Source organism: Mustelus asterias, chromosome 12, assembly GCF_964213995.1.
Source record: "Mustelus asterias chromosome 12, sMusAst1.hap1.1, whole genome shotgun sequence".
Taxonomy (NCBI): Eukaryota; Metazoa; Chordata; class Chondrichthyes; order Carcharhiniformes; family Triakidae; genus Mustelus; species Mustelus asterias.
Window position 1 is genome coordinate 69,374,783 of NC_135812.1, and position 16,635 is coordinate 69,391,417.

A 16,635-nucleotide genomic window follows, 5' to 3' on the forward strand; every position below is an offset into this window, starting at 1 on the left:
AAACACAGGGAGAATGTGCAAACTCCGCACAGTCACTCAAGGCTGGAATCGAACCAGGGCCCCCTGGCACTGTGAGGCAGCAGTGTTAACTACTGTGCCATCGTGCCGCCATGGTGGTGGACAATTAAACAACTAACTGGAGGGGAAGGTGCTATAAATATCCTCATCCTCAATGATGGGAGAGTGCAGCACAGCAGTGGAAAAGACAAAGCTGAAGCATTTTGCAACCATATTAAGCCAGAAGTGTGGGGGTGGATGATCCAGTTCGCCCACCTCCTGAGGAGCCCAGCATTACAAATGCCAGCCAGTCTTCAGCTAATTTAATTCACTCCACATGGTATCAAGAAAGAGCTGAAGGCATTGGATACAATGAAGGATAAGCAGTAGTAATGAGGACAAGACAAAGTGAAAAATTGCCCAGCCATATCCTGTCCGCAGAAAGCAGGACAAATATGTAAATAAAGTTACAAATCAGATGGAGAATCTAATATTTCAAGGTGTTAACTCCAGGATTAGTAACAGGTAGCAACATAAGATGGCAAAATTGACATAAAAGCTACCAATCTAAAATGGCTGATGATTTTAATTATTGCCAATGTAAATATTAAAGAAAAGAAGCTTTCAGACAGCAAGAATTTGGAATGCAGCCAGAATAGACATCTGTGCTTAGAGTTGATATCCTTATTAAATAAATCTTCCCTGAATGCTAAATCACTTCAGATAACCAATAATTACAAATGTAGTCCAGTATGAGACAGCTCATACAATGTCTTGAAGTGAATCTTCTGGGAGGAAACCAATTTACTTTTGGAAGGTAGTCAACCAGCCAGCCATTTCAAAACACACAATTACATAGGTTAGAAAGAAAACATACCATCTTCACTAATTTTTGTATTGATAAGACTTAATAATAAACTAGACAATAGAAAGTCTGTGTTGTTACAGCAGAAACTCTCTTTAAAACACACACACACACATCATTAGCTGAGAGATTTCACCCAGCTACTTTTGGAACACAAGAGGTTGAGTTCCCTTTGGAGAATTCCCCCTAGGTTGAGACAGAGATACTTCGAAATCTAATATAATTTGCGAGCATATATATATATTTCATCACTGGTTGTTTGATTATCCAACAAGGTTTACTCATAAGGTGGATTTAGAAAAGTCATGTATTTAGGCTACATTATTGACATTATTTATAGAATCCCTACAGCGTAGGAGGAGGTCATTTGGCTCATCGAGTCTGCACCGACCACAATACCACCCAGGCCCTATCCCCATAACCCCACATATCTACCCTGCTAATCCCCCTGACACTAGGGTAAATTTAGCATGGCCAATCAACCTAATCTGCACATCTTTGGACTGTGGGAGGAAACTGGAACACCTGGAGGAAACTCATGCAGACATGGGGAGAACGTGTAAACTCCACACAGACCAGTGACTCAAGCCGAGACTCGAACCTGGGTTCTTGGCACTGTGAGGGAGCAGTGCTAACCACTGTGCCACCGTGCCGCCCATAATGCCGCTCATTATGATTAGCTTTAGTTATTTACAATTTCATGTATCAGCTATAACCTATAAATGGACTTTGATCAAATTTATATATTTTTTGAAGTATATAGGATGTGTAGTTTGCAATGTATTTAATCTCAAGCGTCCACATAAATATTACTCCAGAAGTCTTAGTAAGATTTCTAAGAGCTGATATTGGTAAACCTTCAAAGACGTTGGTCTACTTAGACATGCCTCAATGTATACCGCATCCTAAAATGGGGGTGTGGTGAACCATAGATGGTTACCACTATGGGTTCTTGTACATATGTTACTCTTGTTACTGTTGGGGTTAGGGTTGGGGTGTTCCACCTGTTAGCATTGTTCTGTGGTACATTCCGTTTGGCTCCGCCTTCTTACAGGAGTATAAAGGTCACTGCTACTTCCTAGTGGCCCTTAGTCTGGGATAGTATTGTTAAGCAGTATGCTCTATTCTTGTTGTGAATAAAAGCCTTTATTCCCGGGTACGTCCTAGCCTCCTGAGTGAATTAATCGCGCATCAGGGGGCTTTGAAACTCCTGGAAGAGAGGTCTTGTATTTGAGGGTGCCATCAAGATGCCTGAGCAAAATTGAATTATTTGCAAAGATAGAACCACTTGATCCCGAGATCAAGAGTTGGGGGGCAGTAAGTTGAGAGACTGCAGTATTTTCTTGTGGCTAATGAAAAAGCGGTCAAGGAGAAACAGGTGATCCTGCTCACAGTCTGCAGCCCACAGACTTACAGTCTGATTAGGAGTTTGACATCACCTGAAGTTCCAGACACAAAAGCCATTGGCCAATTAGTCAATTTAATTAAGGATCATTATAACCCCCGACCTTCCATAATCATACAAAGATACAAATTTCATTCTGTGTTTAGAGAGCCAAGGGCGAGACAGTCTCCGGCTTTGTGGCCAGACTTCGATGGCTGGCTGAGCATTGTGAGTTAGCCTGTTCGTTGGGAGACACGTTGAAGGACCGGTTAGTATGTGGGATCAACAACTCCAACACCCAAAAGAAACTGCTTTCTGAAACCAAGATTTCACTGGAGAAAGCATTGGAGATGGCCCAAGCGACTGAGTGTACTGGGCAAAGTGTGTGTGAGCTGTATGGTGAGTATGAGCTGCAAGGCATGCAGAGTGAGATGAACCAGTTATATACAGCAGGAACTGGCTGTTGCTATGAACAGCTCGAGAGAGGGCGCAGTGGAGCCTGATAAGTTATCATTCAGGGTCTAAGGCATGTTTTGGGTGTGAGGGAAACCACCCCCAAGAGACGTACCTGTGCAAGAATTTTATCTGTTTCAGATGTAAAAAGAAGAGTCACCTGCAAGCTAGGTGGAGAGCAACGTGGTTGAAATGGGAGAAATGTGTTTCCCAAGCTGAAGAGGTTGTGTACCTTGAGTTCAGAGTGGATGCAAAGGGGTTCCATCCCCTCAAAGAGAAGATGAAAGATATGAAAGGAGTGCCAGAGCTGAAGAATGTGACAGAACTGAAATCTTTCTGAGGAATGGTCAATTATTATGGAAGATTTCTGCCAAACATATCAACAATTCTTAAGCCTGATGGTAGTTTTTTTCTCACATGAGGATCCGGATGATTAAAGTGCATGAGCTAGTTTTAGTTTAAGTTTATTTATTAGTGTCACAAGTAGGCTTACATTAACACTGCAATGAAGTTACTGTGAAAATCCCCTAGTCACCACACTCCGGCGCCTGTTTGGGTACAGAGGGAGAATTTACCATAGCCAATGCTCCTAACCAGCACGTCTTTCAGACTGTGGGAGGAAACCAGAGCATATGGAGGAAACCCACGCAGTCATGGGGAGAACGTGCAGTCTCTGCACAGACAGTGACCCAAGCCGAGAATCAAACCCGGGTCCCTGGCATTGTGAAGCAGCAGTGCTAACCATTGTGGCACCGTGTCGCCCCTGTGCCACTGTACTAGGTTAAATGGTCAAGTGCAGTGGTATGGTCATCTTGTAGCTTGCCTCTACTCTAACAGTACTGATATCCAATGTATCATAGAGTCATAGAGCTTAACAGCAGAGAAAGGAGCCATTCAGCCCATAATGTCTGTGCCAGCCATCAAGCACCTATCTATTCAAATCCCATTTTCAAACACTTGGTCCATAATCTTGTAGGCTATGGCGATTCAAGTGCTCATCTAAATGCTTCAAATGTTGTGAGGGTTCCTGTCTCTACCACCCTTTCAGGCAGTGAGTTCCAGATTCCCACCAGTCTCTGAATGAAATGGTTTTTCCTCAAATCCCTTCACAGGGAGGGAATATCCATTCTCATCCATACCCGCCCCACTGCCAATGAGAATGAAGAATTTGGCGCTCAGCCAAAACTCCATTCCCTGCAGCGGCACCGGAGAATCCCAGCCGCAGAGGAGGTCGGAAGTTTTCAGCGTAAATCCCCTGACCCGGACCTTGAATCTATGCCCCTTGGTTATTGCCCCCTCTACTATGGGGAAAGATTTCTTCCTATCTACCCTATCTATGCCCCTCATGACTTTGTACACCTAGATCAGGTCACCCCTCAGCCTTCTCTGCTCGAAGGAAAACAACCCCAGCCTAACCGGCCTCTCTTCAGTCCAGGCAATATCCTGGTGAATCTCCTCTGCACCTTTTCTAGTGCAATCACATCCTTTCTATGGTGTGATGACCAGATCTGCGCACAGCACTCTCGCTGTGGCCTAATGATATAACCATCATTAGCTCCATCATAAGCTCCCTGCTGTTATGTTTTATACCTCAACTGATAAATACAAGTATTTCACATGCCTTCCTAACCATGTTACTTACCTGTCCTGCTGCCTTCAGGGATCTTTGGACATGCACCCCAAAATTCCTCTGGTCCCCTGTAATTCCTAGTGTCCTGCTGTTCACTGTAGGATGTTAATCCTCCCAAAATGCATCATTTCACGCTGTTCAGGGTTAAACTCCATTTGCCACTGTTCTGCCCATTTGACCAGCCCATCTATGCTGTAATCTAAGGCAATCCTCCTCGTTGTTTACCACACCACTAATTTCCGTGTCATCTGCACATCCATATCTGACTCATTAATGTGCTGAAAATTTACCCAGCTTTGGTATTGAGAGGGTACTTGGTTAGCACTGCAATAGTCCAATTACCCTGAGCTGGAATGTTCCATTTCAGAAAGATCAGGTTGGATACTGAAAACCAATTGCCAGGAAGCACCTTAAACTAACAGTTTCAGTATTAGTTTCTATTAAATTCTGTGCATTGCGCAGGTCTTATTGCAACCACGCTGAAGTTCCTCAACCAAATGTAAAAAGTTTATGTATGTACAAACATTCATCACATTCTCGTAAGTACACCTATTTAAATGCCGAGAGCAATAAACACTGCAGCACATTGATGTTGTCAGGATTGATGTGTCAGAGTTTGGTATCAGGTTTCAAAATATGTTAGCACTGTTCCCTCACAGCGCCAGAGATCCAGGTTCAATTCCCTCCCTGCGCAGAGTCTGCACTTTCTCCCTATGACTGCGTGGGTTTCCTCCGGGTGCTCCGGTTTCCTCCCACAGTGCAAAGACATGCTGCTTAGGTGCATTGGCCGTGCTAAATTCTCCCTCAGTGTACTCGAACAGGTGCCGGAGTGTGGTGACTAGGGGATTTTTCACAGTAACTTCATTGCAGTGTTAATGTAAGCCTACTTGCGACACTAATGAATAAACTTTAAAACTTAAACTTCTTGTTGATGTGGTTTCCGCACAGTTACCTAAAATATCGAATCAATGGGTACACTTGTAGAGAGACATGTTTTCTGATAATAGAGAACAGTGTAATAATGATTACGTTAGTCACTGTGCAGGCTTCTTCATCAGTAATTTCCTTTTTTCAGTAATTCTGCTAAACATATAAAGGCAATTTTAAGAACACCAATGTAATATATTAAACTCTTCGGTACACGTCCTATCAACAAAACCTCACTTGCTGCTCTCATGTGTTTCTCACATTTTTGTGTCAACCCCTCGCCGTTATTAATTGCCACATCCACAGTTCCAGAATGAAAACTCACCATATAGGCTGGGAGTTTCCAATAGCCACCAACGACCCCCCCACCCCCCCCACCCCCACCGCACCCCCCCCCCCCCCCACGCCCCCGTCCCCCCCCAAAGCCCCATGGTGTGAGGCCGATGGGTGAGCCCATTGACTTCAATGGGACCAGAAGGTCCTGGCGGCAGCCAATGGCGAGCTGCCTCCAATGCCGGTAAACCGCAAGGATGAGGGGGGGGGTGTGCTGAGAATTCCAATCATAGCCTTAACACACTAGTTACTGCCCCACTATTGGTAACACAGCAATGTCTCAGTTTTAAGTCTGTGCTCTTCAGCGTGTGCTGCAGAGAAATTCTTACGCTGCAACAGTATCTGGTTCTCTTGTTTTCCACGTTGCTGTAAGTTTAGCTGTTTGACTGCAGATAATATTCAATCAAATTATTACATTAAATAAGGATCAAATGTATGACTTTAAAAGGGAAAGTGAATTGTATTTCCCACCTCGTTCAATCATCCTCTAACCCCTGTGTACCTGAAGGCTGTGCAAGGTATTGCTGAAAAAACAGATATAAATAGGGTAAATTTTCCAGTCCCGCCCACCGTGGAATTGTTGTGGGCGGGATGGAAAATTTGACAGACCATTTAAAGGTCCATTGATCTCGGGCGAGAATTTCCAGTCTCCGGCAGGGCGCAACTGGAAAATCCCACCCGTACTATCAAAGCATTTTGCCTGACTCTCATTAGGACAGATGCAAGAATGCCAAATTTCAAAGGGATTTACCATTTATACTGCATGAGAAAGGTGTGGTGATTAGTTAGTAAGTCGACTCTGATCGGTCAAGGCATTGTCATGGAGAATGTCCCATGCAATATAAATTGTTGCTTCCTTTGAAATTTAGTATTCTTGCATCTGTCCTGATGAGTACAAGATGAAAAGCTTCAACAGCATGTTTCTTTACACAGCAAACCCAAGTTAAGTGCTACCTACTTAGCTAGACCAAATAATATCAAACTTTTTGGCATAAGTACCTGACAAAGAAAAATGAATAGTTTTATGATGTTGCTACTTATACAAATCTGTGTCATCATGTGGAGAGAATTTGATGCAAGAGAATAGTAAAAGAATCTTAGTGTTTGGGTAATCTTTTAACAATTTCGAGTTGATGGGAGAACCTTCCCTGACCAGGTGGCTCTGTATCACCAAGTCACTTTTCTCTGAATATTCTGAGGTAACATAGTGGATTATTCATCTCTAGGTATTGCAATTATTATTATTTTCCAATTAATTTGGAGTTTATATAAAGCACCAGAACCGAACAGCATTGAAAGGACACAGATCTATTAACACAGTGCAGGAAGCCTTTGACATTCTTCAGCAGAAACATTTCAAAGAGATAGGTAACCCGTTACATTTTCCTGCCACTAGTTAGAAAAATATGCTTCTACATGAATGAGGCTATTAATTATCTTCTCATTCATTGCATTTATAGATCTCACTGGGGACAAATGGCTGCAAGGTTTTCCTACATTACAATTTCACTTCAAGTGTGACTCCTTGGCTGTAAAGTGCATTGGGATTTCGCGAAGATAAGCTGCTAGATCAATGCAGTTAGCTCTTTATTTGTTTAGTGCTGATGTCTTTCGTCCAAAATCTAGCAGAAATAAACGGGGGATTCAAGAAGCAATGGAGAATTTAATGTCGAGTTGGAAGAGGAGAGTGCTTATCAAACTTTGAACAATCTAGATTTCTAACTCCTGTTTTAGAAATAAAACAGTAAGAAATAAGCTCTAATCTGAGGTTTGGATCATTGTCCGTTACTGGTGTTGTTTTCGAGCTGGATGAGGTTTATTTGATGTCATCTGAATTTAGTTTTTCTTTAAACCGTATAGTTACAATTATCTATGTCCAAGATGTCATGATAAGTACATTATTCTCTGGACACAAAGGGCCCTATTTTACCATTTTGATTCTAAGTGCTGGGCGGACTTCAAACTGGGAATGTTTCAGATCCGACTTTTAGAGCCGTTCTCAGGTGCCCCCATATGCACTGTGCCTGAAAAAATATCAGTGCTTCCGAATTGCGCTGCATAAGCCTGTGGGCAGGGCTTAATGCACCCAAAATCCTGCAGTTCCGATCAGTGCCTCCAACTGCGCATGTGCAAAAGAATGCGGCTCCCCTGCCGGATAATGCCTCCCCCTGGCCCACACAGGCATTGCCCCACCCCAACAACATTACTGAGCCCCTTATCCCCCCACCCCCTCCGCCACCCAGACCTATCGTGGGTCCCACTCCTCTTCCACCCCTACTGATCACAGGCAGAGTGGCAGCGGGCCCCCCCTTCCCCCCCACTGATCACAGGCAGAGTGGCAGAAGACTCCTCCTTCCCCATCACTGATCTCAGGCAGAGTGGCAATGGTCTCCCCCTTACCCACTCCCCCCATCCCACACCCCCGATCTCAAGCAAAGAGCCATTGGACTCACCTTCCCCCTCCCCTCACCGATCTCAAGCAGACAGCTGATAGACACTCGGCACTTACCTCCTCACTAATTGGAGCGCCCGCATTGGGCTTATATGGAGCATGTCTGTTTCGCACCGATTCTGGATGGGTGAACGCGGTAAAGGGGGAAGCGGCGGTAAAGTTGGGCGTGCAGCCCATTAAGGCAATTTAAATGTATATAAATGCATTTAAATGGCTGTCGCACCCGTTTCAGGCGTGGTGCTGATCGCACCCATTTTTGGGCCTTGGTAAAGGGGGAAACAGCATGGAGGCAGTCATGGATCGCGCAATTCGCCTCAAATATGGGCGCAGCTTGATGGTAAAATCGGTCCCAGAAGGTGGGATTTTCCAGCCCCCATCCACCTTCCGCCCCGTGACGTGTTGTCCGGTATGCAGGTGCCTTGCCATTGGCTGTCAGTGGGATTTTATGGTCCCGCCAATGTCCACAGCATTTTGTGTGGCCTGCCCCTCTCACACCGGGGAACCACTGTGGCAGGTTTATCAGCGTGACCGGAAGAACACACTGGAAGGAAGTGCCAGGAAGTCCTATCCGGACTTGGGTGGAATTTTCCTGTTCCGCCCGCATAGTGGGTGGGTCACGGTCCATAAAAAGGTCCGTTGACCTCGGGCGGGATTTTCTGGTTTTGGGGCGAGCGTGGCTGGAAAATCCCACCCCTTGGGTCTGGTTCCCTTGGAGCCTCCTGGTAATCTGCCCTGAATGTCATGCTTACACCTTTATTAACATTATTGTCAAAATAACATAACCATTAATCTTTTACTCTACAATCCAGAGAGCTCGTCAGTTCCCAAATATTTATAGTTAAACATTACTCCCAGCCACCTTAAAGAGCAAGTTGTGAATGAAAAATCTCATTGAATTCGACCCTGTGCCTTCAGCAATACAGACATTTCATACTCACCATTTGTGGGAGTTTGTGTTGGACTAATCAGCCCCAAGTGATTATAATTGTGTTGATGATCACCTGCAACATAAGGAAGCAAAGACTAAAACTAAATATGAGCAAATTATACCTTTACAAACATCAATTCAATTGTATGTGAGTGGGTACACATTTATGCATAGCCAGTACACACAATGTCACTGCTTTACTGATTTCTGCATTATTTTGTCAACAATTCATTTGTAACAGTAGAAGCATAAAGAATCAAAGAATTCCTATAGTGCAGAAGGAGGCCATTTGGCCCATTGAGTTTGCACCGACCCAATCCCACCCAGGCCCTATCCCTTAACCCCACATATTTACCCCACTAGTCCCCTTGACACCAAGGGACAATTTATTATGGCCAATCAACCTAACCTGCACGTCTTTGGAGTGTGGGAGGAAACCGGAGCACCCGGAGGAAGTCCACACAGACACGGAGAGAACATGCAAACTCCACACAGACAGGGACCCAAGGACAGAATTGAACCTGGGTCCCTGACGCTGTGAGACAACAGCGCTAACCACCGTGCCACCATGCCGCCCCCTCCAACCACTGAAGAAAATAAATAAAAATTGGATTGCGTTTTCCCTCTGGCGAGCAGGAAACAGGCACTGGGATTGCTCCCAGGCTTCTGAACAAACTCCAGGGTGGGAAGGAAACAGTCACTCATTGGGATTCTCACTGGGGCACTGCCGCAATTGCAATGGAGACAGCTTTGCTCTTAAATTAAAGAAGGTGGTCAGGTTTGCAAAATGGAGGCCCAATTGTAGGCCTTCCCACTTGAGAGGAGCAGCAGACTGCTATAAAGGGTAACTAAGCGGGAAAATGTTTTAACATGGGGGGGGCCTTCTCTTCAACTTGCGTTGTGTCAGAGTATCCCTCTACAGAGTGGTCTGTGGCTGTTCTCCAACCTAGGCAGGCAGGCAAGGCCTCTAGTCTGCCTGAAGTGTTGGACCACCTCCCCCCACCACCCCTCCCCACTCTGTCCCCTCGTCCTACAATATAGGCTTCCTTTAATCAAACTTAACGAGGCTCTTCACAAACGACCTGCTACTTGTGGGAGGGTAATTAATGCTGCCAGCCCGGACACCACCTTTGAAATAATGTCCTGGGGATAGTTAGGAGCCTGGGTGTTGGCATGGCAGCCAGAGGAGCTAATATTTAATTCTGCCCAGATTGGGGGAGGGGCTGAAAATCCAGCCAATTGTCTTTCACTGGCCACTCCGGTGTTGCTGCCATTTTAATTTGGACAGTACAGGACTTCACTGTCAGTGCACTAGAGGTTTCAGTATTTAGGCGACAAATTGGGTTTGATTATTCTGGGAACGGCTCTGGAGACTGTTTTCACTTTGATCTGAAAGCCGGATTTCACAGTGTAAAGTTGTGTGGTCTGCTCATGGACCCTACCCCCTCAGAATCTGAATGATAATGGCTGTGGTATAAAAGCAGCTTTTCCCCCCCTTCTATCCCAGTGAATCACATACATTAAAGCATGGGCTTGTTCATTTGTTCACAAACTTGGTGAAATTTAGCAAATTCTATATCTACAAATCCACTGGCAAATGTCTAAGCCTCAATCGAACAAGGAGCTGTAGCCCCATCTATCAGCAATTCAGCCCAACTGGAAGCTCATGAATGTAGAGTTGCAAAGGAGTCGTCATTGTTTAACTGAGTTGTATTCTTCAAATTGATTGTCATCATAGGCAGACGGCAAAATTGAGCAGATTTCTCATTGGAAGTCATGTCAATAAGGAATAACATCATTGGATTGCAACACTCTGACTGGAATCTTCCTGTCCCGCCCGCCACAGGAATCGTAGTGGGCTGAGGGGGCGGCGGGGTGGGGTGGGGGGGGGGGGGGGGGAGTGGGGGGAGGGGGGGGCGGAGGGTGGACCATGCAAAGGTCCGTTGATCTCGAGCGGGATTTTCCAGTTTTGGGGAAAGCACGGCTGGAAAATTCCACCCTCTGATATCACAATGTGAAAAGTTAAAATTTACCCAACACATGCAACTTCAGTGATGTTAAAGTACATGAGATACTAACTGGCAGGCATCGTCTTTAATCCAATCCAGAAGGGACAGTTTTAGAAAATGTACTCTTGGACAGTTTCACTGGTCTGTTTTTCTTGTTGTCAGTGTCTTGTTATGTGAGCTCTACCTCTGTTGCTTTCTTGGTATTGGTCATTATGTTTCCATGCCAGTAAACCACCAGTAAAATGAAATCCTTCCCTCTACACTGTTGCAAACTCTCATTTCTTCTGACTATTGGCATGTTGTCTTTCTTTGTTGCAAAGCTTTCAACTAAAGGTTCACAAAAAGATGCAGAAGAGATTTTCCACAACAAGATCAAGGCAAAAAAGAAATCAAGCTCACCCAACTGCATGACCAACACGCCAACCTCCTGACTCTGAACTGATTTACATCCATGGTGCTCCCTTGATGCTTTGGTTAATAAGTCAATTTTAGTTGGGGTTTACTGAATCTCGGAACTATCAGGATACATACAATTCATTCCGTTGAAAGCGATGAAGGTCGATCTTCATAACAAGCTGATTCCCTAGCTTGGAGATAGCACTTAAGAAGGTAGTTGGGTTCACAGCGGAGATCTGAACACTTTGGCTGGAATTCTCCAATGCCGTATGCCCCACCACTGCTGCCAGTCAGAACAGAGAATTTGGCGCCCAGCCAAATCGTGATTCACAGCAGCGGGACCGGAAAATCCCGGCCATGGGGAATTCCAGCCCTTGCCAAGGCTGACACAGAGGGTGTAGCATTGTTAGACGTTTTGTTCTTCAAATGAAAATAGCAGCTGTGCCTTTCCCCATGGGATTGTGTTTGAAGAAGAGTAGGGGAGTTGACTGGAGGCATCCTGGCCAACATTAGTTCCACAACTGATGAAACTAGAACTGCCTATTAATTTCATTGCTATTTGTGGGACTTTGTTGTGCATCGTTTGAGTGCAGTGTTTTCTTATGATACCAATAGTGACTACACTTCAAAAGAATCCCCTTGACTGTGAAGTGCTTTCAGACTATTTGAGATTGTAAAAGGCACTGTACACATACAATAATGTTCATTCTTTCTTAACTCTACAAGCTTCTTATCATTCTTCTTTATGTGATAGAGGGTAAGACAAATTATTGCTACATCTGTGTATTTTGAAGCTGGCTCATTTACTGAAGCTTTCAAGTCAGCTCGGCTGCTGGCCTAATTTCACATGATAGTTGAACCTATCTGTTAAGGACAGCATTGAAAAGTGTTTTCTTGAAGGTAAAAAGCACACATGCAGTGTAGACATGAATGGTGACATGGCAATATGTACATGTAATTGTACATACCCCATTCATAAATACCATGAAGTATATATGGTAACCTCCTTCCAAATAAACTTTGCCATATGACAATTGTGCCTTTTTGATATACATATATGCCTAGTCACTTGAGAACATGCCTTAAGAATCTTATAGATGATTCATGCTCTTCTCCACAGCAATCACCCTCCCATTGATTGTAGCATTGATAACAACCAGAAAGAAATCTAGAGTCAAACATGCACTTCAAAACCATTCCAAAATTCCATTATGCTTTTCATCCACTTGAGGCTACCATACACACATGTACCAGTAGAGGGAGTCTGCTAGGGAGAGAATAATGAATAAAAACGAATCAATGTTTAACAGCTTGGGCAGTTCTACTTGAAAATATCTTTGCCTGAATATATAGCCCTCTCTGTACCAAAACCTTCACAGTGAATATCAGGCTAAATTCAGTTAATATTCTTTCAGTATTGGAGGATACAAGATTGAATTCCACACAGACGGATGTCCTTCTCTCTTTGATCTCCCCATTATTTTATCCCTTGCTCCCTTCTTCCGGTAGCTTTTGATTTTTGCCGACATTTGGATTCATGGGTCTCCTGCCTCTCCAACTCCACCACCCACATATTTACTTCCTATATGTCCGAATCTAGATGGGGAGATTTTGGCATGATTTTCATTAAAAGTAGTCTCATTTTTACATACAAAAAGGGGGTAATAGAAATTGAGAATTCTTCCATCCTTCCCTTCCCAAAAGGCGGTGGACAACTGAAGCTTTCAAGGCTGAGATCACCATATGTTTGGTTAGGGTAAAGGATATATGAGTAAGGGATCTGGGGTCAAGGTGGGTAAATGGAATTGAGGTACATATCAGCCATGATCAAAGCAAATGGTGAAGGAGGTTCAAGGGACTGAATGACCTCCTCCTGTTTCTGCATCCATATCTAACTCTGTTCACCAATATTAACATCAACATTTCCAGAAAGAATTGCGAGGTAGTAAAGAGGAATCCTGCGTAGTATCTTCCTTCCTTTCTTGTCTAGGCACAGTGAATTCTATTGCCTCCATTGCAGTCCTGTTTAAGATTGATGTGGAGATGCCGGCGTTGGACTGAGGTGGGCACGGTAAGAAGTTGCACTCACCTGATAAAGAAGCAGCGCTCCGAAAGCTCGTGATAACAAATAAACCTGTTGGACTTTAACCTGGTGTAGTGAGGCTCCTCACTGTTTAAGATTGCAATAGCTCAGCATAGAACAAGGATCAAATCCAGTCTGTATGACTCAGTATCACAGTTCAGCTGGATAACTATCCATTAATCCTATGAAAAAGATATGGGCCAGAATTCTCCAGCCGTTTACGCCGGCAGGATTCTCCGGTCCTGCTGGCAGCACACTCCCTCTCGTGGGTTTCCCATCGGCATGAGGTGACGGCAACGGGAATTCCCATAAACAGCGGCAGAACCAGAGAATCCCACTGCTTGCAAACAACGCGCCACCTCCCGCCAGCTAGGAAGCCAGAGAATCTCGCCCATGGATTGAATTGTCTATGATCTACAGCATCTCCACACGAGAGTCTACAGAACATCACCAGCAGGATTTTACAGCCCCACTCATCCCAAAACTGTAAAATCCTGCCCAAGGTCAACGGACCTTCCCGTGTTCCACCCCTCACCCGCTCCAATTCCCATGGCAGACGGAGCAGTAAAATTCCAATGCATGTAAGAAGATATTTAAGACAGAATCCAACAATTTCCTTGAGACGAGAAGATATTATTTATGACCTTGTGGTATCATCACTAGACTATTAATCTAAAACTCAGCTAATGTTCTGTGGCTCTAGAGTCACATGTAGGCCAGATCAGGTAAGGACGGCAGATTTCCTTCCCTAAAGGACATTAGTGAACCACATGGGTTTTTCCGATAATTGACAATGGTTTCATGTTAATCAGTAGATTCTTAATTCCAGATTTTTAAAATTGAATTCAAATTCCACCATCTGCGGTGGAAGGATTCGAACCCAGGTCCCCAGAACATTAGCTGAGTTTCTGGATTAATAGTCAAGCCAGATCTTTGCCACAGGGCTCAGCTGCACCTTGGCTGGAGCAAGGTCAGAAGACTGCTGGAATACTTTGCTGGAAACCTTCAACCTCCATTTCTTGAGTGAACCAAAAGGAAATTATGAGGCCTAAAGAGTTTCAAGCTTCCAATCTGAAAGACTGAAGTGCAACAGCGACATTTCAGACTTTTAAAAAACCTTAGCGTAATGATTTCAGCGAGGCCCATGATGTTGGCCTCTTTGAGTATGAGCTCCCTGATTGAGGGATTGCCTGCCAACCAGCGAGTCTCACCTTTATATAAATATGGGAGTGTCAGGCCGACTGACACTCCGGATTCTGACTGTGTACCTGAAGCACTCTTAGGTGTGGAGACAAGATCACAGATAAAGGGATTCTGGTGAAGGGACACTGACCTCTGAAGAGTTATTTCATTCATGTATTTTACCTTTTTGTAATCACCTTTTCTCAGGTGTGAATGTGTCTTTTGTATGTGTGTGTGTGAGTGTGTATGTGTGTGTATATGCATATGTGTATGCACGTGTGTATGTGTGTGTGTGTGTGTTCATCAATGACCTTGTCTCCATCATAAGGTCAGAAGTGAGATGTTCGCTGATGATTGCACAATGTGCAACACTATTTGCCACTCCTCAGATACTGAAGCCATCCATGTCCAAATGCAGCAAGGCCTGGGCTGGTAAGTGACAAGTAACATTTGTGCCACACAGGTGCCAAACCATGACCATTCCCAACAAGCGAGAATCAATTCAATGGCATTCAATGGCATTACCATCACTGAATCCGCCGCTATCAACATCCTGGGGGCTATGTTAACCAGAAACGGAACTGGACTAGCCATATAAATACTGTGGCCATAAGAGCAGGTCAGAGCTAGGAATCCTGTGGCGAGTAAGTCACTTCCTGACTCCCCTATGCCTGTCCACTGTCTACAAGACATAAGTCAGGAATGTAGTGGAAAATTCTCTACTTGCTTAGATAAGCAATATGTAATGTGGTGCAGCCCCTCCCACTCTCATCCAACCTCCCAACCCGTTCCCCTCACCTTATGGCTGTGGGTTGGCCATCAAGCGAGGGTGCAAATGTCCTCTGGAATCTTCATCAATAGGCCCTTTCATTTGTCGAATGATTAGCCATTGCTTGCAGACAGGTGGCTGCCACACCTGACATCAATCCCAGTCCAAACCTACCTCTCGCTACCCGGAACCTATCTCAACAAAAATGGCCAGGGGGTGGGGACCATGGTGGTCAACTGGCATGCCAGCTGGTAGCAGCGAATTGGGGGCCCTCATGCCTCTGGTCCCCTCTCCTAAGGCAAATGAAAATTCTGCCTTAAAAGTCTTCAGTACACAACCTTGTACACAAATGATTGATTTATATTCTGAAAGGGATGAGACCAGTTGTGGAGCTGCCATTCCCTGAAGCTTGATATCCAACCAGAGGGTGTGGGTTTGAGTATCATTGCTAACCTCAGCTTGTATGTGTTCTATCAGTTCTCTGCTGACTTGTGCAACACCGAGATATCCCATTGGAGAGTGACCGTGTTACATCATATGGATGCCTGCTGGAATCATAGAATTGTAGAATCCCTACAGTACAGAAGGAGGCCATTTGCCCAGCGAGTCTGTACCGACCACAATACCACCCAGGCCCTATTCCTGAAACCCTCATTTACCCTGCTAATCCCCTGACACTCGGGGCAATTTATCATGGCCAATCAACCTAACCCGCACATCTTTGGACTGTGGGAGGAAACCGGAACACCTGAAGGAAACCCACGCAGACATGGGGAGAATGTTCAGACTCCACACAGTGACTTGGGACTGGAATTGAACCCGGGTCCCTGGCACTGTGAGGCAGCAGTGCCAACCATTGTGCCACCGTGTGAATCCTATTCCATTTTGCACAACCTGTGTTAGCATCAAGAACCCTCTGGGCCATGTACAGTATTACAGAATACCCAGGCATGCAGTTGAGTTTCTTCTACCAGCAACACGTCTCAAAACCATTGAACTCACCGCAACACCCATCCCCCCCACCAACCCCCACACACACCCCCACCAAACCTCCACACCTCCCCCTGCCACACTCCCCCATCCCCACCAACCCTTCAGGAGCATTTCCAGCTGTTACAGTGTGGCATTTTTATTTCTCAGCAAACAGTCTGAGCCGGTTGGAAGTCATTTTGCTTCAAATTCTTACAATGAGCAGCAGGGAAGGCAATGGCTTAGTGGTATTATTGC

At 44.9% G+C, this 16,635-nt stretch overlaps 1 protein-coding gene across 1 annotated transcript in view; it reads right to left on the reverse strand.

Moving 5' to 3' along the window:
- The window catches only part of shisa6a (shisa family member 6a), a 549,504-nt gene that overhangs the window by 19,584 nt on the left and 513,285 nt on the right, over nt 1–16,635 (reverse strand). The window contains exon 4 of the mRNA XM_078226046.1: nt 8,980–9,042. Coding sequence (XP_078082172.1) covers nt 8,980–9,042 — 63 coding nt within the window. The remainder of the gene's footprint in view (nt 1–8,979; nt 9,043–16,635) is intronic.